The sequence below is a fragment of the Macrobrachium nipponense genome, chromosome 15, assembly GCF_015104395.2.
Source record: "Macrobrachium nipponense isolate FS-2020 chromosome 15, ASM1510439v2, whole genome shotgun sequence".
Taxonomy (NCBI): Eukaryota; Metazoa; Arthropoda; class Malacostraca; order Decapoda; family Palaemonidae; genus Macrobrachium; species Macrobrachium nipponense.
This window is the reverse complement of record NC_087208.1, coordinates 84389283-84412401: the sequence shown is the minus strand read 5'-3', so window position 1 is coordinate 84412401 and position 23119 is coordinate 84389283. Positions and strand designations below refer to the sequence as shown.

Genomic DNA, 23119 nt, shown 5'->3' with positions numbered 1-23119 from the left:
AATACTACACTCCCAGTCTCCAGCGTCCGCACGGGAGGGTCATTGCGAGCATCCACCTCTGGAAGATGGCTTGACTCAGGGACTTAATCCTCCTCTCTTCAGCCAATGAAAACTCAGCTCTCACCAGACAGCACCTGGGACACAATAAATACCGCCGAACGACCCCATTCCAGTCAGTTCAAGCTCACCCTTCCTTGAAAATGAACCGATGATACTTTTGGAAACGTTGGAATTCCGTTACACCCTTAGACAATGTCCAGACTAAGATTTGTAAACTCTACGGTGACCATACGTCACCTTTAGTTATCTTATCAATAAATTAATATTTTTATAAGACATTTCCTTAACCAGAGTATGAACATCGGCCAGCTATTAGCAAATATCAGCCCTGATGAGAAGAAAATAATAAGAATTGAAAAGACCATATATAGAATCAAAATCACTGATGCTGCCATACTCTTTAACAAAATATTATTATTTTTTTTTTTTTATTATTATTATTTGGGAAAAACTCTCTATCGCAAGAGTATATATAATGTTCTAAAGGGTTCACAATAATAAAAAGAGTTGCAAGTCCGTGTATAATTTTTAAAACTTCACAAAAAGCTTTCGAACCCTTCCCTGGGTTCATCTTCAGTCCAAAAATTATCATTATTATTAACAACTGAAAATATCAATAAACAAATTACATACTAGTACATACCATAAAAATTCTTTCTTCTCAGTACAAGAGTGTGTGTTTATTTCTCTGTTCTCTCAGAAAATACTTCTAACGCTTCCAGTGAAACAAAGAGAGTTACTAATATGACATACATATCTTGTTTGGCAAAAGGGAGAGAGAGAGAGAGAGAGAGAGAGAGAGAGAGAGAGAGAGAGAGAGAGAGAGAGAGAGAGAGTTATCCCTTTTTAAAAGTGAAATGGATAGATTATTGTATTTCTTTAAAATACTATCACATAATATGAATTTTGTAATTACAGTTATATTATTTATAAACATATGGTACATGTACAATAAAAATTCTCTCGTCTCAGTAAAAGAGAGAGAGAGAGAGAGAGAGAGAGAGAGAGAGAGAGAGAGAGAGAGAGAGAAATTACATGAACACTTAGTGACAACAACACAACAGCTCCTCCCCCCTCCTGTCACATTACTTGATATATTTGACAGCTTTAGTACTTGAGGTTAGAAAGACTGGGATTTCCTTCATTACACAATTTTTTAAATTTATAAACTAAAATCTTACTAATTCACTATAGTATTTTCTTTAATGAATTGATATTGCTGTTTACATTAATATTAATATTAGAAAATAGTAAATCATTCATTTATCATACAAAAGACATACATCTCTGTGAGAGAGAGAGAGAGAATTATTATTTTTATTATGTGATATAATTTAATCTTATTAAATTTACTAATAAGTATTAATCAATATTAATATTTGAAAATTAGTAAATAATTTTTGTATCATAAAATGTACAAGTAAGTCCTCGGGTTACGCCGGTCTCGACTTACGATGTTTCGTGGTTACGAACGCGCCCCCATAAAAATATAAAAAATAATATTTTGCGTCGTTCCGTCTTACGCGGTTTAGCGTCGTAAGCAACGTAAACAAACGCGAACTAGTTCCGGGCGCACGGCGGAAGAATACGCTTTGTGGGGGAGAGGACGGCGTCGCTTCGCTACGCTCATTCCTCGCCCATACGCCATTTTGGTTGTTTACACTGCCTCTCTCTCCCTCGTGTTGTATCGTTTTTGTAACTTTTTGCTCTTTGTTATGGCTCCCAAGCGCAAGGCGGACTCTTCTGATGGTAGTGCATCGAAGAAAAGAAAGGCCATCACCATGGAAATTAAAGTGGACATTATAAAGCGATCTGAGAAGGGAGAAACGCCAACAAACATTGGCCGCTCGCTTGGCCTTAGCCGTTCGACCGTTGCTACCATTATCAAAGATAAAGAAGCAAACAACATCGTTGAACATGTGAAAGGATCTGCTCCTATGAAAGCGACAGTGATAACTAAGCAGCGTAGTGGTCTAATAATTGAAATGGAAAGGTTATTGGTGCTTTGGTTGGAAGACCAAAATCAACGGCGTATCCCAGTCAGCCTTATGGTGATTCAGGAGAAGGCGAAAAGATTGTATGTTCTGCCTCACCTCAAGAATCACCTGCCTCAGCATCTCCAGCAACTTCTGGAGGTTCTTTTTCTCTTCACTAACCTCCCCAGTCTCTCCAGCACCGCAGCTTCCTCTCCAGTGTGCAAGCCAATCAAATTAATAAAGGTAAGGAATTGTTCTCTCGTTGTTATTTGATAGGTATTTACATTAAATCATGTGTATTTTTCAATGTTCCGACTTACGCTGAAAATCGTGTTACGACGCATCTTAAGAACGGATCAACGTCGTAACTCGAGGACCCCCTGTATATAGTTATGAAAATTACATCAAAATACACTAATTAGTGATTATTTTCGTTAGAAAACTCTGCAAATAGGTGAATTTCCCGCAAATAATGGGTAGATAAGGTCCAGAGAGAAATCTGCGAGTACGGGGGCCCCATTGTACTACCATATTTGATGGCTTACAGGAGCATGCAAGACAGCCCCTGCCCCCTCTTTTTATGTGTAAGCATTCATTGTCATTATAAATGCTGTATATAGCTACAGTATGGCAGAAACATTTGAACAAAGCAAGCAATCGGGACAGCATTACCAAGAATTTTAATTCTGCTGTAATTTACAAGTGAAAATATAAGTGGCATAGGCATATCAGAAACACTATATAACAAGCTGCCAATGGAGATACCAGTAAAGTAAAAATTCAGGCAATGAGAGCAGTCATTTACAATTGAAATATACATGAATGCAATTATGAAATATGAAAAGAAGAAACAGAAGCACCAAAAGTGCAGCAGAAAGATTCGATAGTTTACCACTTTTACTTTGTATGCAATAGTATAGCCTGAGAAAATTCTTCCTATATCTATCTTGAGTTCAGAATCTTCCACAGTTATCACTGTGTGTGTGTGTTTGTGTGTGTATTTCTGCTATTGTTACAATGTTGTTGTACTAAGATGGCCTTATTTCGGCAAAACCAAGTACACAGAACGTCAACAGCTTGTGAACATGACTGGAAATTTTCAGTGCGCAACAATAGATGGCAGAGATGCTAGTATGGCCCACAATAACAATGGCTACTGTTGGCAATATATACCATTAATAACTTAATTTCAAGTTTATTTAAAAAACTAAATGATGTTTAATGAGGATTGTGTCGAGTATATACTGTTAAAAATATTGTAAGGTGTGAAGTTTAAATGTACTATTTCTCTCCTTCCCCCTTTCAACTGGCCTAGTTTTAGGAGTCTTCTCAACCTTGTTTTTAACAATTTAGAGGGGGTCTTTGATTTTTGAACTTTTGAAATAGGCAATTATAAGCATTTTTAGGGGGTTTCAGTATTCGTGAGCAGTTGTGGTGCGCATCCTTCGTGAATACCATGGGACAACTGTATGTCATGTACATACATACATGTTTGTAGTTAATGTATGCTAAATAGAACAATGGAAAACTGATGTACCATTTAGCCAGACTACTCTGATTGTTTATAGCAGTTTAATTAGTAGATATCGTACGGTGGCACAATATGTTATGTTCTTTTTCAGGCTCAGTATCTGGTATTTTTTTTTTCAGACTTGGTCCACCAGGTGTGCCAGTGCCTAAAAGATTAAAGAAGGGCGATGAAAGTTATAAGCCTGAATTTGTTAGCCATTCTGAAGGACATCGAAGAACTAAAACTATCAAGAGCCTTGATTCGGACAGAAGAGAGGATGAGAATAAGCGTAAAGAGCATGCTGGAGTGCGAAGGGTCTTGTCCTCCTCTACTGTTAATGTTCCTGTGCCACTAAGGTCAGTCAGTTATTTTCAGTGACTGACGGAAGGTACTGTTATGTTTGTTGGTGGAATGTGTTATGTTTCCACTATAGTACTTTAACCGTTTGTAGTTAACATTGTTGTAATGCCTACACAAATTCTGAGACCATCGCAATTTTGGAGAAAATCAATTTTAAGGTAATTTTGGGATAGAGAACTATCCTTCTTGGTGAGGTATGTCACATTCTCCAGGGAACTTGAACAATGGGCTTTTGGGCAGGCTCTCATTCTGTCAAAATTTTAAAGGAAAATTTTAACTTCTATGTTCCATTGATTTGCAGTTATTTGTATGCATTTCATTTACCTTGTAGTATAAAAATATCTTTATAACTTAATAAATATTGTATCATTTGGTAAATGAGAAATTGATTGTTTTGATATTTAAGTTGTTTCTACATAAATATAAACCACCACCACATCATGTAGGAGTACTATTCCTCAGTGCAAGCTGAAATCAGTTGTTGTTGAAACGTGATAACAAGGTACTAGGGTAGGTGGCTGATTGGGTACTTACCTATGCCATCAAGCATTGTTTCCTGTATAAGCAGTCAAGTTGAGATGTTTTGTGGCTCTGGCTGACTCAAGTTAAAACTTTTTTCATATTTTCCTAGTGTGTTTGTATGTTTTTGCTCATGGATTTGAGACAGAAAAGTGAACAATCAAAGGTATAAAGAATGTGAGGGGTTATTTGCTGTTTTATGTCCTTGATATTAGTGTAATCAGTTTTGTTATTCTGAATTAGTTTTCTGAGTGTGCTGCCTGGTCTATATCATGGGAAGAGGTTTGCTAGCATTCAAAGGAAAGCCAAAAGATGCTCGATAGTTTCTATGAAGGAACTTACTGTCTTCAGTACTGCTGAATTATCTTGACTCCTTCATTCTGGAGTCCCCCTTCTCTCTCTCTCTCTCTCTCTCTCTCTCTCTCTCTCTCTCTCTCTCTCTCTCTCTCTCTCTCTCTCTCTCTCTCTCTCTCTCTCTCTCTCTCTCTCTCTCTGGTTTTCTAAGTGAGCTGCCTGGTCTCCATCATGCGCTATCGTTCAAAGGAAAGAAACAGGATGTTGTTACGGATCGGGATCCACTTAGATTCTTTATTACAATAAACAAAAAGGATTCTACACCAGCAATTGAAACACAGGATACGAATATAGAAAGAAACTCAAACAGTACGCAGGTTTATATACAATCTTATTCTCAAAGATAAATACAGAATGGTTTTTCCTATTTACATAAAGTTAAAACTGACTATATGTGAAAAGGGAAAACAATGCGGTAATGAAATACTTGCTTAAATACGTTGGCTTCACGAGGAGACAGTAAAAGCTTCAAATGAGCGTCTAATCTTTACATTGCATGAAGGAATGACTTAGTCTTGAAATTTGAAGGGTGGGTTAGTTCTCAAAACCACTTGCAGGACGCTTCTTCACAGAAAGGGAGTCCTTGGTATCAGGACTTCTTTCTCTCCGACTACAAACTACGGACTTTACTTTCTTATTTCCATTTCCACTCTCACATGCGTCCTCTTCCTCTCTTATCCTTTGTCTCTCTCTTCTTCTCTTATCCTTTGTCTTTCTCTTCTTCTCTTATATCTGATGATCTGTTCCTCTCTGCTTACTCATCAGGCTACTCATTATGAAAGATCTCTTGAGAGGCTATCAGCTATAACATTATATGAACTATCTTTAGGTTATAGTCTTGTAATTCTTAAATTCCAATGCATTAGATGTTTATTCTTATTCTTAAACCTCTCCAAATAAACTAACGGATTATGATTAGTATACACAGTTAAAACGGTACTATGAGATTTTTGTACGGTATGTACATAAATCTCAAAGTTTTGCCAGGCAGTAACTAAAACTAAACGATTCCTTTTCTATAGTTAAATAATTCTACTGCTCTTTATTCAGTTTCTTTGACTAATAGGCAACTGGATGTTTCATTCCATCAAAACCCCTCCTATGCCAATATAACTGGCATGATTGCTAAATTAAATTCCTTATCAAAATCAGGTAACAATAGAACTGACTCGTGAATCATTATAGCCTTTAACTTGTTGAAAGCTTCTACACATGTGTCATAAAATACAAAACTGCGTCCTTTCCTAAATAGAATATTTATGGGAGCACTTATTTCTGAAAAATTTGGTACAAATCTACGGAAATATGAAACCATTCTCAGAAATCTCATGGCTTGTTTTTTAGTTGTTGGGATTGTGAAAAATATGTTAGCCTCTATGTTCCGATCTTTGGACAGATTTTACCAAGACCTACTTTATGACCTAAATAAGTAATGGAGGCTTTCTCAAATTTGCATTTCCTTAGATTAAGAATGAGATTCGCTTTTGTAAGGGCTTCTGAGACCCATACTAAAATCCTTACGTGATCCTCCAAGTCTCTTAGAATATCACAAGACCATATAAGTACACGACACAGTTGTTGATGCCATTTAAAACCATTAACGATGCCATTTAAAACCATTAACCTTTGGAAGATACGTACTGGCTGCATTCTTCAAGCCCAAAGCCATAACTTTGGGCTCAAAACTACTGAATGGCGTTATAAAGGCGGATATTTTCTGGGCTCGTACACTTATAGGTACTTGCCAATAACCTTTAGCTAAATCAAGCTTTGAAATGAATTTGGAATTATTGATTCTGTCTAAGCAATCATCAATCCTGGGTAAGGGAAAATTACTTTGCTTAGTTACACTGTTTACTTTCCGGAAATCAGTGCACAAACTATCTGATCCATCTTCCTTTTTCACCAGAACTACCGGGGAACTCCATTCACTCTTACTGGGTACTATAAAAGCATTATCTAGCTTGTAATTAATTTCCTTCCTCACAGATTTTTGCCTTTTCTGGACTCACGATATGGACTTTGCCTAATGGGTTTTGTGTCCCTGCAACTCAATATCATGTTCTGAAGTATTGGTTAGACCTAGTTTGTCGCTAATAGTTTCAGGATAATTCTTTAAAACATTATGTATTTCCCTCAATTTTTCCTTTTCTGAATTCTAAATTCTTAAGCACCTAAGAGTTTTTCTCAAAACTCATTTCTTTCTGTGACACCATTACTACAGGCACAGGGCGTTTGTTATATTTCTTGAGCAAGTTTATATGCAGCCACTTAGCTGTTTGCTTACCCATATCAATTAAATAATTTAAATTTCCCCTCTTTTCTAAAATTGAAAAAGGACCTTCGAACTTATGAGATAAAGAGGGACTGTCTTTCTGGACTAGTACTGAAATTATCTCCCACACAGAAACTTCTCTCTTTCACTCTAAGATCATGTTTCCTTTTAGTTTCCTCTTGACTTTCACTCTCGTTCACCTTTGCTAGTTGGCAAGCATCTTTTAAATTGTTTTTATAATACTCTAGAATAGTTATATAGCCCTCTCTACCTTCTTTAAGCATTAAATTAAATTTTAAACATTTCCAAAGGACCTTTGGCAGTATGACCGAAAACCAGCTCGATAGGGCTAAATTCGATAGTGTCATTCAGTGCCAACCATAAAGCCAACAAAACAAGAGGTAGCTTTTCTTCCCAGTCATGTTCAAAGTTATTACACAATTTTCATAAACAACTCTTTAACGTTTGGTGAAACCACTCCACAATGCCTTGTGATTAGGGGTGAAAGATGTGGAAGTTACGAGTTTAATACCTAACTCTTTCATTCTATCCCTCAAATATTTGGATACAAAATTACTGCCATTGTCACTGTATAATATGAGGCAGACCAAACTTAGAAAAATAATTCAACAAGCGTTTAACCCTTTAACGCCGATTGGACGTATTAAACGTCTATATAAAAAAGTTTTTTAAAAAATTCACAGAAAAATAGTTATAGGCCTACCAGGCAAAAACTTTTGAATCACGCGCCTTGGGGGATGCTGGGAGCTCACGGATCAAGGTGTTGTTTTGTTTACAATCGTTACGCAGGCGCGCAAGCACGAATTTCTTTCTTATCGCACGAAAAACTATCAGTGACACATCTCAGAAATTATTTTGTCACATTGACATAATTTTTGCACCATTTTATATTAGCCATTACATAAAGTTTTATATATGAAAATGTGCGCAATTTCATGTAGAATATAACAAAAAACAACTCATGGTTGTAGCTTTTATCAGTTTTGAATATTTTCATATAAATAACAATAAGTGCCAAAATTTCAACCTTCGGTCAACTTTGACTCTACCAAAATGGTAAAAAAATGCAATTGTAAGCTAAAACTCTTATATTCTAGTAATATTCAATCATTTACCTTCATTTTGCAATAAATTGGAAGTCTCTAGCACAATATTTCGATTAATGGTGAATTTATGAAAAAAAATCATTTTCCTTACGTCCGAGCGGTAACTTCCGAAAAAATCATAAATTTTTTCGTCCGATTGTCATAATGTTTGCACCATTTTAAATTAGCCGTTACATAAAGTTTTATATATGAAAATGTGCGCAATTTCATGCAGAATACAACTAAAAACAACCCATGGTTGTAGCTTTTATCAGTTTTGAAATATTTTCATATAAATAACAATAAGTGCCAAAATTTTAACCTTCGGTCAACTTTGACTTGACCGAAATGGTTGAAAAACGCAATTGTAAGCTAAAACTATTACATTATAGTAATATTCAATCATTTACCTTTATTTTTCAACAAATTGGAAGTCTCTAACACAATATTTCAATTTATGGTGAATTTATGAAATAAACTTTTTTCTTACATCTGTGCGGTAACTCTGCCAAAAAAAATCAGAAATTCTTTCGTCCGATTGTCGTAATGTTTACACAGTTTTATATTAGCCGTTAAATAAAGTTTTATATATGAAAATGTGTGCAATTTCATGTAGAATACAACAAAAAACATCCTATGGTTGTAGCTTTTATCAGTTTTTAAATATTTTCATTTAAATAACGATAAATAGAAAAAATTCGTCCTTCGGTCAAATTTAACTTGACGGAAATGGTCTAAAACTGCAATTGTAAGCTACAACACTTACAGTCTAGTAATATTCAATCAATTACCTTCATTTTGCAACAAGCAGGAAGTCTCTAGTATACAATATTTCAATTTATGGTGAATTTTTGAAAACTGCTTTTTTTTACGTCTGCGCGTTACGAATTCATGCATCATTTTGTGATAATATTTCCTCTGTGTTGCCTTGATCGTTTTACAATGTGTTATATACCAAAATGATTGAAATTTAGTGTAGAATACAACGGGAAAAAATTAACTTGTTAGCTTTAACTGTTTTGCTCACAGCGCGATTTGTATACAATTATATATGAAATTTTGTTTTCACGCTATCATATATCCCATTATTTATATATGATAATGATATATTTTTTCATTTCTGATGGTTGCATACTAAACTTCACACAATGACATAAAAAAGGAGCCAAAAATGAACTCTTAATCTTGAAAACTTAGCGTGCTGTGATTTTTTTAAAAAAATATTTTTCCGCTTCGCCGCTCACTCCCAGACCCCTCCGGCATACGGGAGACTATCTTTATTATACCCCTTCGGCGTTAAAGGATTAACCAATGTCTATGTGTTACAGCTTCTTACGGGAATTGCCTCTGGATAGCAGGTTAGTCTATCGATGATTGTTAACAGATATATACTCCCTCCCTTCTAGGCAATGGTCCGACCATGTCGATAACTACATTCTCAAAAGGTTCGCCTACTGGAGGAATATTACATAATGGAGCTCTGGGAATTACTTGATTCGGTTTTCCATCAATTTGGTATTCATGACAACTTAAAACATATCTCTTTACGTCACTTCTCATTTTAGGCCAAAAGTATGCCCTACTAATACACCTGGAAGTTTTATTTACTCTCAAATGCCCTTGCTCATCATGCGCTAACTTCAAAACTAATTCCCGAAACTTCCTAGGGACCCTAATTGTTCAATAATCTCCTCTTTGCTGCCTGACTTAGGATGAACATAACGACACAAAGCTTCGTCTTTTAAACAAAATGTTTTCTTTCACACATCGAGATCATTATCCATCTCACATTAAAAAATTTGGGTTATTGTCTCATCCTCTCTCTGGAACCTTGATTAGTTCATCCTTATCCAAAAGGTTAGTGCTTAATTCATCACAGTAACTATTACTTGATTCCACTACATTGACTACATTATTCTCGATAGCTATACCTTCAGCATGGCTATCACTGTCACCACCGATAGAGTCAGGTCTCTCAGCCACACTCATGCCAAGATCAACCTTGCCACCTGTATCACACTCGTTCAAATCCACAAACTCGCGCTCGTTTGAATTCACGAACAAACTTATGATCGTAGTCGATGTTTGTATCTAAATCTGACCTAGTTACTACCATTTCAGGCACTGGAATCTCTCTCACAACAGGATTCACATTCTTGGATAAAGCTAAGTCATTACCGACAATAATGTCAATGCCATCTACGGGTAAATTTTCTACGACTGCTAGCTTCACTTCTCCCGACACTCCCTGACTTTCAGTTTACCTTCAACAAAGGACAAATAACACAAGTGTTTGGAAATCCACCTAACATGACTTTTTCTTCAATGTTGATTTCTGCCCTGTTTGACGCACACTCCTAATTAGGGAGACAGCAGCTCTGGTGTCCCAAAGCAAGATTATTTCTCTCGAATCCCCACCTTCAAGGGAGAAAACTACACCTTCTAACAGAAATTCTCCATAAAATTTCCTGGTTTCTCATCACATCATTCCTGCTTGACGAAAGGTTAACTAGAGACACTGGTTTCTTAATGTCCTTCCTTTCTACTGCACAATTGCTCTAAATGCCCTTTCTCATTACATCAGAAAAAAGTTAATTCTGAGCTACTATAAGCCCCTTTATTCTTACAAACCTGAGACTTATGACCAGGTTTGCCGCATGCATAACAGTAATAGTCACTTTTACTCGCATTGTTATTACTATAACTGAAACCTTTATTACTGCTTTGTACTTTACCTGATGAAGGATCATTTTGCTTCTTACTGACACTTAAATTATGAGTCAGACTATATTTGTCTGCTAACCTAGTTGCTCATGCAAAAAGGTACTTCTGTCTTATCTTCTATATAAAGCTTAATCTCAAAGGATATGTTATCATTGAAGGTTTCTAACAATACTAAGTTCTTCAGACCATCAAAATCATCAACTTTAGCAGAAGTTAACCAATCACAAAACAGCCTTTTCTAACTTCTTACCCTATTCTACATACGTAATATTCTCTTCCCTTCTCAAACTTCTAAATTTCTTATTGCACGCCTCCGGTACTAACCTGTATGCGCTAAGAACAGTTTCTTTCACAATATCATAATCATCACATTCCTCCTTAGACATACAACTATACACAGTAAGCATCTACCACGGAAAACTGACTGTAAATATAGTCCACATTTCTTTAGGTGAACTTTCTCTTTCTACTAACTTCTCAAAACACATGAAATATTTCGATACATCTTCCTTGTCAAACTTTGGGACTAATTTCAACACTGCACTCATACCTAAATCATCAGCTACATTTTTGTTCTCGCCTGTCTGACTGTTAAGAGTACTTTGCCTCAATCCTTTCGTGGCAGATTTACAAATACGTACGTTTCACAGCTTTGTGCACAATTTCAATGAAAAATTGAAAATGCATAAAATTTACTGAAACCAATTGTTGTGTGTTCTAGAACCATTGTATTTTCAGCATTTCACAATATTTTTGCTTGGATATATCATTTTCTGACTTAAATTAGTTGATAAAAGGGTAAAAATAAAGAAAAATGGCACAAATTCTTTTTCTTAGATGACTTTATTAATTTCACCAATAATTCTCTAGCAAATTCATCAATGTCTCACACTTTTATTTGCCACATTTGCAACGTTTTTTGTACACTTTTAAGGTATGCTATGTCTCAAAACATGGAATGATACAAAGAGGTGGTTTTTCAACACACTGATCACAAAAATAGGTTGTTTGCTTTCTCTTACCTTCTCCTTTACCTTTCTTTAAGCAATTCTTTGGCAAGATAGCGCATACAATACATTGGAGTTTGTTGTTTTTGTCAACATACTTTGCTGGAAAATGCCTTTCAGTTAGTCTAGATTCCATAGGATTTGAATACCTACCCCTTCTTTGAGTTTTGCTACCCTTATACCCTTCGCCTATCGAACCAAATTTTTGTCGCGAGGAGTCAGCTGCTGTCGTCTCGAATCCGCAACTGGCGGAAGAAGAGCCGACTCCTTCGGTCTTTCGGCGCTTACTGGAGCGTTGCGCTTCTCTTTATCCTCATTTGGTGGAGGAAAGAGATTCTGTAGAGACTAGGTCGTTATTGTCTTCCAGCATTTCAACTCCCATTAAGTCTTTGAAGAAACCTAAGCTTTTGCCTTCAATTAGAGGACGTTTTGACGAAATATCTCGTCTTCTGGTGCACAAAGCTTCTGGTAAGTCTGCCAGCTCTAGTATTTTGGGGTGTTTGAATTTGCGTAGAATCGATTATTACAACTGGCTCGTTGCCAGCACTGAAACCATCCTCAGTCGACGATGCTGATTTCCTTGCGTGTCTCAATCCTATGAAAAGACACGCGTCTAATACAGAGGCAGAGGCTTTGTCCAAGTCTTTGTTTTGAAGAATTAAGGTTTTGTCTTTTGTGGAACTTTCACTAAGTACTATTGCCACTTCTCTGTGTCAGCTTAAAGACTTTCTGATGCCAGCGGGTATTAAAACTTGGGAAGAGTCTTTAGATTTTTTGTCTTGCTGAAATGAATCTTTATGCCCTCAGGTTCCAGTAGGAGGTCGACTGCAGATCTTCTGGCATGTTTGGAGAGACTTAGGAGCAGAACCTTGGGTGGTGGAGGTACTGAAGGAAGGCTACGAAATTCCTTTTCTGTCTCCTCCTCCTCTGTTGTTGTCTCCAATTGCTCTTCTAGCTTATCGTCGTCAGCAGGGAAAATTTCTTGTACTTCAGAAAGAGATGGTATCATTACTAGAGAAGAAAGCGATAGAGCAGGTGTCAGGAAACTCTCCTGGGTTTTACAACCGTCTTTTTCTGGTGCTCTAAGCGTCTGGAGGGTGGTGTCCAGAACTGGATGTGTCGAGACTCAACACGTTCATTCGTCTAACCCCATTCTCCATGGAATCACCCAGCACAGTACTAGCGGCAGTACAGAAGAACGACTGGATGATGTTGGTGGATATGCAAGATGATTATTTCCACATTCCGATAAATCCTCAGTCTCGCAAGTTCCTGCGCTTTGTCTTCACAAGGAAGACATTTCAATTCAGAGCTCTTTGCTTCGGCCTGTGCACAGCACTGCAGGTATTCACAAGGATTTTGGCACCAGTAGGGGGATGGTGTCATTTATTGGGAGGAGTGAGAATTCTGCTCTATTTAGACGACAGGCTAATGTTGGCCAACTCTTTCAAGGGAATGCTGAGGGCCAAGGATCTGTTACTTTGCCTGGCTCAATCACTAGGCATATTGATAAATTTTCAGAAGTCTGCTCTGATTCCAACTCGGACAATTCTCTATCTAGGGATGAGGATAGACATTCGCAGTTTTCAGGTTTTTCCATCGGAGAAACGTATAGACAATTTTTTATTGCTTCTAGGAAAATTTCAGCCCTTAAGGAAGCTTCCAGCAAGGCAATGGCTGTCTCTGTTGGGACACATGGCATCTCTGGAAAGACTAGTCAGTTGAGCAAGGCTCAGGATGCGACCAATTCAACTCTACTTGAGAGAATCTTGGGACAGGAAGTCCCTGCCAGACTCCCATTTAATTTCAGTCCCAGTAAGTCTTTGGGAGATGTTAGCATGGTGGAAGGATCATCAAAGACTGGGAACAGGGTTATCCCTAAAAGTAGTGAGCCCAGACCTAACCTTGTTTTCAGACGCCTCAATGACAGGGTGGGGAGCTTACCTGGGAGGCCATCAGATGTCCGAGGTATGGTCACTGCAAGAGAGGGAGTTGCACATAAACAATCTAGAACTGTTGGCAGTATGGAAGTCGCTCCTTCAGTGCAAACAGATAGTCAGAGGAAAGGTAATAGCAGTATTTTCAGACAATACTACCTCTTTGGCATACACCAGAAACCAGGGCGTAACAAGATCAAAGTCAATGTTTCTGATAATGGAGTTGTTTCTTTGGGCAGAAGCCAGCAACATAGTATTGGTTCCACAGTTCATACCAGGGAAGAACAATGTCTTGGCAGATCAATTGAGCAGGAAAGGACAAGTCGTACCCATGGAATGGTCTTTACATCCACAAGTCTGCCAGTCACTGTGGAGTCTCTAGGGAGCTCCAAATGTGGACTTGTTTGCAACAGCAATGAACAAGAAACTCCCAATGTGTTGCTCTCCATGCCAGGACCCTCAGGCTTGGGCAGTAGACACATTTCTTCAAGATTGGTCCAACCTAGATGCATATGCTTTTCCTCCATTTGCAACAATAAGAAAAGTACTGAACAAGTTTCAAGAATCGAATCACTGCAGAATGACACTAGAAGCTCTGTGGTGGCCTCAGAGAGATTGGTTTCTAGACCTAGCTCTTTCAGTGGATCTCCCTCGTGTCCTTCCTTTAAGGAAGGATCTACTCAGACAACCGAAGTCCAAGCGGTTCCACCAAAGCCTCCGCGTGCTACACTGAACCGCTTGGAGACTCTCGACCGTCTTCTTCGAGTGAGAGGGTTTTCTAAAGTATCTCGGAAGTCTAGGCTTAAATCAAGACGAACAACAACCTTGGCCTTGTATCAGAGACAATGGGTTGTGTACTGCTCCTGGTGTCGTTCTAGAGGGATTTCCAGCACCCGTACCTCTGTAAATAGCATAATAAAGTTCTTTCGATATCTTAGATATAGTAAGAAGCTTTCTGTAGCTGCTATTCGAGGATATAGATCCATGCTGTCATCAGTGCTACGGCATATACAATTAGATATTTCTAACGATCCAGATCTTCCGGAGGTGTTGATGTCGTTTGAAATTGAAGTCTCCAAAGTTCAGTATCAATCTCTTTCATGGAACTTGGATGTAGTGCTAAAATTCTTATCTGCAGATCCGTTCAAACCTTTGGAATCTGCTTCTTTGAAGTTTCTAACCATGAAGACGCTCTTTTTGGTAGCGCTAGCAACAGCCAAAAGAGTAAGCGAGTTACAAGCATTCTCCAATAAGGTAGGCTTTTGTAGAGGAGATGCTGTTTTATCATTTATGTCCTTGTTCAGGGCTAAGAATGATGTCAAGGCTAAACTTCTACCTAGAACAGTAAAAATTCCAGATTTGACCTCATTGGTTGGGAATGAAAAAGAAGCCCTCCTCTGTCTGGTTAGAGCTATTAAAATTTATTTAGATAGATTAAAACCTGTGAGGGGCAGAGTTAATAATTTATTTTGTAGTGTTAGAAAACCTAACACTCCTTTATCTAAGAATGCAGTCTTTTTTTTGTTAAGCATTCGATAAGACTAGCACATGAAAAACTAAACCCAGATATATTACCTTTATTAAAGGTAAATATACATAGTGTAAGAGCAGTTGGTACTTCTTTTAGTTTTTTAAAGAATTTCTCTCTTGAGGATGTAATTAATGCAGCTCAGTGGAATTGTAATTTGGTTTTTGCTGCTCATTATCTTAAAGATGTAGAAATTGCGTTTGAAAACTGTAAAGCCCTTAACCCTCTAGTAATAGTGGGTAAAGTCTTTTCCTGAACCGAAAGAAAGAACAATCGTTTAGGCTCTTTATTTTAATCCCGAGTGTTGTTATTTTGGGGAGCACGAAGGTACATTTGTTGTACAGGCACAGGGGTCCCATCGCGCCACTTCTATTCATTCTGACTGAAAATGAAGTGGTTTTCTCCGCAAGGCTGCTCTGGACTGCACATACATGAGAGCCTTGCACCCTGAAAAGAATCTACCTCCTAGCGGCAGTGTTATCCAGGAAGGATTCCTGATCAGGTAAGAATGTTTGAGTTTCATACAAGAAGCTCTTAGCGTCGCTTGGCTGAGCGGAAATTTGTTCAGCTGCACTACCACCCATCCTTTATCTCTATGTGGGAATCAGCTAACTTTAACAGTAGATAAGATTCATCTTAAATAATATAAATTTTCATGATAAAATTTATTATTTGGATACTTACCTACTGTTAAAGTAGACCCCACCCAACCTCCCCACATTTTCTGGGTTCGACCTGTGTCGGCCAGTGAAATGGTCCTGTAGCACGCATTTCTAGGTATAAATAGATGCTACATTTATACCTAGAAATGCGTGCTACAGGACCATTTCACCGGGCGACACAGGTCTTCCCCCAGAAATAGATTTTTCCTTCATCAAAATCCCTTTAGTGGGCCGTCAAGGAGAGTTCTGACTAGAGCTAAAACATTTGAACACACCTGGTGGAGAACAGGTGAACTAGACAGTCTTCCGGGTCAGCCAAGCGATTGTTTTTTCCTTAATTTTGAATGCCGACTCGCCTATCGGCGTGGAGATATGAGCTAACTTTAACAGTAGGTAAGTATCCAAATAATAAATTTTATCATGAAAATTTATATTTTCATACAATCAACTTACCTGTCAGATATATACATAGCTAAGACTCCGTCGTCCCCGACAGAAATTCAAATTTCGCGCCACTCGCTACAGGTAGGTCAGGTGATCTACCGGCCTGCCCTGGGTGGCAGGACTAGGAACCATCCCCGTTTTCTATCATATTTTCTCTGTCGCCGGTGGTATCAACATTGTTGCTATTACCTCCTGACTTAGATTCATATTTCATCCTTTGATCATCGTGGTGACGTATCTGGATCGTGTTTTGGCATTCACTACTGTGGACTGTTTTTGGAATAACTCTTTTGGATTTTTCTCAGTATGTCTGATTCAAATGTGAGTGTGAGAATGTGTGTGAATGTAGGCTGCAGGTTGAGGATACCGAAAGCTTCGGTTGATCCTCACACTGTATGCCGTAAATGTAGGGGGGTTCAGTGTTCTGCTATTAATAGTAGGAAGACTTTGACTTCTTATTTGAAGAAGTTAGAGAGGGATAGAGTTAGACGGCTGAAAGGTGTGAGTTCAAGGCCTATTGAGCCTTTCACGGATAATTCTAATCCTACTGATGTGGATTCTCCCTATATATCTCATTCTCGGGGTGCTTTTTCGGATTCGGCATCGGAAGTCGCCAATCTGGGAGCTACTATTGGGGACGTGGGGTCCAGGATGGCTGACTTCAAAGGTGGGGCTGGTGAGGGTGAGCATTTCAGTGAAGTGAGTTTTTCTACCCAAGTTGTTGTGGGAACGGGGGCGTTTGGTCGTCCCTGCGGCGCTCCCGGGCCTGGACCTCTTCCGGGCTCCCGTGCCCGGAGGGGGGGGGGGGGGGGGGGGGGGGTTCGAGGGCCTTGGGGGAGGTCGTGGGGAGTCCCCAACGTCGGGCGTCCCTTCGGCTGGCTCTGCTTCGTGGCAGGCGGCTCAAGGGCGCTATAGAAAAAGCGTCCTTCGCGAGTGTTTTCTCGTCCTCTCCCTCTCCCTCACCTAAACGAGGGTGGAAGGGAGTCGAACTTGTCGAGACCGCTGAAGCGTCATATGAAGCCTGACATAGATTCGAGCCCAGAGCGCTTCTCAGATGACGCTCCTTCTTCTATTAAGAAAGCGAAGGTGGCGTCAGCGTCACCTGACGCGTACGCGGAAGTACCCTTTCATTCTTCTCCCCCGAGTGATGACGAAAGGCGTCATGCACTGGACGTGGGAGAAGCGTCAAGAAAGATAATTATGGCAGTTCAAGAACAACTGTCATCTCTTGTGGGAGTTTTAGCGCCCCGTCGGAAGGACGTGACGCTTCCAATTAAGAAGTCTCGTCCTCTCTCACCTGCTCAACGAGAGAAGCGTCAGACAGACGTGAAGCTGCTAAACGTCTTGCAGAAGCTTGAGTTCGAGAGCTAGAACCGGGGGTTACGAGAGTTTCGTAACGCCAGAGAGACGTAAGACGTCTTTTAGACGTGAAGCGCATTGAAAGCGGATCTTAGACGGACGCTCCGCCAATATTGTGACGCCAAGTAGGACGCCTTTGGAGAGCGGAGCGTCTTCCAGGCGCGAAGCGTCATCAAGACGTCAGCAAGAGACGTCAGCCAGGACGCTTGGCGAACGGGAAGCGTCATACAAGCGGGAAGCGTCTTCTAAAGTTCAAGAGAAGCCGGAGCTTGTGAACGCCTTCCAAGTCTTTTAGAGAGAAGGGAAAGAGGAAGGATTATCATTCCCTTAGCCCCTCTCCTATTAGGAGTTTGTCTCCTCCAGAAGAGGAACGTTCGGAAAGGAGAACGGAGGCTCATATAGATCCCGAGTTGGAGGAAAACTCGGATGATGAATATCATGGAAGAGAGGGTCTGTCTAACTATAAGGTTTTGACTACCCTGCTTCTTGAGGAGTATGGAGACGAGTTGACTCCTGCCGCTCCTCCCTTCCTTCTCCGCGCTCGCTCTTTTCCAGTGCTAAAGCACGAAGAAGCCTTCGTCTTTTCTCAAAATGAAACCCACCATCTCGATGAAGAGGGCATTACAATCCTTAGACTCATGGATGAAGTCTAAGAAAGACTTAGTCAGGACAGTCTTTTGCATGCCTCCAGCAAGATTAGCTGGGAAAAGAGGCATCTGGTATCAGAACGGGAGAGAATATGGGTATCGCTCTCCCTTCTACAACAGAGGCAGATTTTTCGACCTTAGTTGACGCTTCACGTCGACAAAGTCTCAATTCAGCACGAATTACGTGGGGAATTTCGGAACTGGATCATCTCCTCAAGGGACTCTTTCATGTATTGGAAGTCTTCAACTTCTTAGATTGGTCCCTTGGGGTGATGTCCAAGAAAGCCCATGATTCGGAAGGAATCGAACCTGAAGCTCTGTTATGCATTTTGTCTTGCATTGACAAAGCGGTACAGGATGGATCTTTTGAAATCTCCTCATTGTTTGGAGCAGGTCTTTTAAAGAAAGAAAAGGACGGTATAATTGGCGCCTTCTTAACAAAGGCAGTCCTCATCATTGCCTCAGAGGGCAGCTCTACTGTATTCGCCTCTATCTGACTTTTTGTTCCATCTCAGTTAGTGAAGGACATTGCTCACTCTTTTAACTGAGAAGGCCAACCGCAGGATCTTCTGACGCAGTCAGCTAGGAAGAAGAAACCTGTTTCTGCATCTGACAAGAAAGGACCTAGTACATCATGCAGCCCTTTCGAGGTGGTCCGACCTCCAGACCTCCCGCAAGAAGGAAGGCTCCGGAGAAGAGAGGTAGGTCTGCCTTTCGTCCCTTTAAAAGGGAAAATGACACATCTCTCCTCCAAGCACCAGTAGGTGCCAGGCTCCTGGATTTGTGGAGGCCTGGACTGATAAACGCAGACGCTCTTCATTGGCTATCATAAGGAAGGGATATCGTATCCCTTTCCTGAACACTCCTCCCCTAACGTCAATACCAAGGGAACTATCAGCAAAGTTACAAGGATCCTGTGCTGAGAGGGTACTCTTCGATCGATGGTGGAACAAATGTGGGACAAGAGAGCGATAGAACTAGTACTGGATCAAAACTCCCCACGGGGTTTTACAATCGCCTTTTTCTAGTTGCGAAAGCCTCGGGAGGCTGGAGACCAGTACTGGACGTCAGCTCTCTGAACAAATTTGTTCAGAAGGAGAAGTTCTCCATGGAGACTTCTGCTTCAGTCCTAGCGTCATTACGACAAGGAGATTGGATGGTGTCCTCTAGATCTCCAGGACGGCCTATTTCATCACGTCCCGATCCACCCTTCATCGAAGAAGTACCTCCGTTTCATGACGGGGGGAAGGATCTTTCAGTTCAGAGCCTTGTGTTTCGGCCTGTCCACAGCTCCTCAGGTCTTCACAAGCCTGATGAAGAATGTGGCGAGGTTTCTTCACCTCAAAGGAGTAAAGTCTCTCTGTATCTGGACGACTGGCTCATCAGGGCCAGATCAGAGAGACAGTGCTTGGAGGACCTAAAGTTAACTCTAGATTTGATCAAAGCGTTGGGATTGCTCGTGAACCTCGAGAAGTCTCAGCTGACCCCCAGACAAGACCTAGTCTATCTGGGGATTCGGATGGATTCTCGGGGTTTTTCGAGTATTTCCTTCGCAAGAGAGAATCGCAAAAGGTTTGCGGATAGTCTCTCTCTTCTTAGGGAAGGAACATACGTCGGCGAGGGAATGGTTGAGCCTTCTAGGGACCCTTTCCTCGCTCGAACAGTTCTTCCCACTAGGAAGACTGCATTTACGTACGCTTCAATTCTTCCTCAAGAAGTCTTGGAGCTGGAAACCCAAAACCGGACAGCTTTCGGACGTATTTCCCATTCCAGTGGAGATAAGATCGCACCTGGAATGGTGGTTGCCCCCTCTGGAAGAGAACAAAGGGATCTCTCTAAAAACACAGAACCCAGACCTAGTGTTGTACTCCGACGCGTCGGAGAAAGGTTGGGGAGCGACATTAGGCTCAGAAGAGGTGTCAGGCACCTGGGAACCAGCACAGGTGACTTGGCACATAAACTGCAAAGAGCTCTTCGCCGTACATCTGGCTTTGAAGAGCCTAGAACCTCTGGTGTCAAACAAGGTAGTGCAAGTAAACGTGGACCAACAAACCCACCAGCAACTTGCCTACATTCGGAAACAGGGAGGGACGCACTCCTCGTTCCTTTAACGAGCTGACGAGAGACCTATTACTTTGGACGTCTCACAGGAACATCTCCCTACTGACAAGGTTCGTACAGGGAGTAAAGAATGTGAGGGCGGACAGGCTCACAGGAGGAACCAGGTCCTTCATACAGATGGACACTACACGAGGGAGTGTGTCTCGATCTCTGGTCTCTGGGGTGGGGGGGACTCCCTCATGTGGGATCTCTGTTACGCAAACTTCATTTCAAAAGGCTCCCCAAGTGTTTTGCTCGGTCGTGGGAAGATTCCAAGAAGCACTTATTGGTTGACGCCTTCCTGATAAAATTTGGTTTCTAGAGTAGGACGTTTATGCTTTTCCCCCATTCAAAATCCTGGGGTTAGTAATGAAAAGTTTGTGGCGTCAAAGGAGACGAGGATGACGTTAATAGCCCCCTTTTGGCCGGCCCAGGAATGGTTCACGGAGGTGGTAGAGTGGATCGTAGACTTTCCAAGATCCCTACCAAGAAGGACGGATCTTCTCAGACAACCACACTTCAAGAGGTACCATCAAAACCTCCCCGCTCTCGCTCTGACTGCCTTTCGACTATCGAAAGACTTGTCAGAGCGAGAGGCTTTTCTCGCGAAGTGGCAAGCGCGATCGCGAGAGCACGCAGAACCTCCACTACGAAAGTATACCAATCGAAGTGGGAGGTATTTAGAAGGTGGTGTAGATCCAAGAAGTTGTCCTCCTCCACTACCTCTATAGCGGAAATTGCTGATTTCCTGCTATTCCTGAGAGAAAAATCTCATCTAGCCGTATCCACAATAAAGGGATACAGAAGTATGCTCTCGGCTGTATTCAGGAACAGAGGATTAGATCTGGCAGATAATAAAGATCTCCACGATCTCATAAGGTCTTTTGAGACTTCAAAGTCTAAGGAACCAGTACCTCCGAACTGGAACCTAGACGTAGTCCTCAAGTATCTGTCATCGGAAAGATTCGAACCTCCTCATCTGGCATCGTTTAGAGACATAACCAGAAAATGCCTATTCCTATTATCTTTAGCTACGGCAAAGAGAATTAGTGAATTACATGCTCTGCAGGATAAAGTAGGATTCAAGGGAGACTCGGCTATTTGCTCGTTTAAGACCCTGTTTTTAGCGAAAAACGAGAATCCCCCACGAATCCCTGGCCTAAGTCATTCGGAGTCAAAGGACTGTCGAGTCGTAGGCAGAGAAGCAGAGAGGTCTCTATGCCCTGTTAGAGCTCTGAAGTTCTACCTTCAGAGAAGCATCAGATGGGAGGTTCTAGACAAGGTCTTTGGTGCGCGGTAAAAGACCCCACAAGACTAATGTCCAAGAATGCGCTGGCATTCTTTGTAAGAAACGTCATTACAGACGCTCATAAGGCCTGTCCTGACGAACAGTTACAACTGTTGAGGGTAAAAGCTCATGAAGTGAGAGCTATAGCGACGTCTCTCTCGTTTCAGAAGAATATGTCGCTTAAAAACATCATAGATACGACATTGGAGATGCAACTCAGTATTTGTATCTCATTACTTGAAAGACGTGCGTGTGACATATGAGAAGTGTTTTTCTCTAGGTCCTTTCGTATCGGCAGATACGATTCTGGGTACGGAGCAGCCGACACCAATCCTTAAATGTATATACTTTTCTTCTTTTTGGATATGGTCGAGAGTCTCTTCGAACAATGAGGACTTAGGCTCGCACGGGCGGCCGTACTATGTTGTTCAGTAAGAGAATTCTTGTCATATCCAATTAGTTGAGTATAATTTTTTTTTGAAAATTATGTATGTGTGCGTAGTGGTTTTTGAGTTACGGTTGTTGTGACGAGTTCGGGATAACTCGTAACAATCCTTAGTTCTAACATATGGTTAGGATCAGGTGGTCGGGTTGGGTTGTGTGCTCCTTCATAAGGTGTATTGTCATATAAGTGGATCAGCACCCATTGACAAAGTCCTTTTAGGCTCTGCCGAGTAAGCGGATAAGACCCCATCGGCAGACCCACAAGAACTCTTGGCCATAGATCATATATCTCGCTAAAGTTTCTTTGAGGTGATGCAGACTACTGGGCAAACACCCACGAAGTTCTACCACCTATCAGGTAGGAACCAAGGTTTTATTTATACCTACAACATATGTTGTTTACCTGTCTATTCCATATAGAAGCTGTCTCTTACCCTCCACCGAAGGGTGCCAATCAGCTATGTATATCTGACAGGTAAGTTGATTGTATGAAAATGATATGTTATGTTTACAATAAAGTTTCATACATACTTACCTGGCAGATATATACAATTAAAGGCCCACCCAGCCTCCCCGCAGGAGACAGGTGGAAGAGAGAAAATATGATAGAAAACGGGATGGTTCCTAGTCCTGCCACCCAGGGCAGGCCGGTAGATCACCTGACCTACCTGTAGCGAGTGGCGCGAAATTTGAATTTCTGTCGGGGACGACGGAGTCTTAGCTATGTATATATCTGCCAGGTAAGTATGTATGAAACTTTATTGTAACATAACAATATCATTTTTATCCAGGAATTTCAGTAACATACATTATTGTTGT

The 23119-nt window shown here is 40.6% G+C and overlaps 1 protein-coding gene across 1 annotated transcript in view; it reads left to right on the top strand.

Moving 5' to 3' along the window:
- Window positions 1-23119, top strand: part of LOC135226738 (kinesin-like protein KIF14) — a 127234-nt gene that overhangs the window by 37511 nt on the left and 66604 nt on the right. The window contains exon 3 of the mRNA XM_064266447.1: window positions 3687-3902. Coding sequence (XP_064122517.1) covers window positions 3687-3902 — 216 coding nt within the window. The remainder of the gene's footprint in view (window positions 1-3686; window positions 3903-23119) is intronic.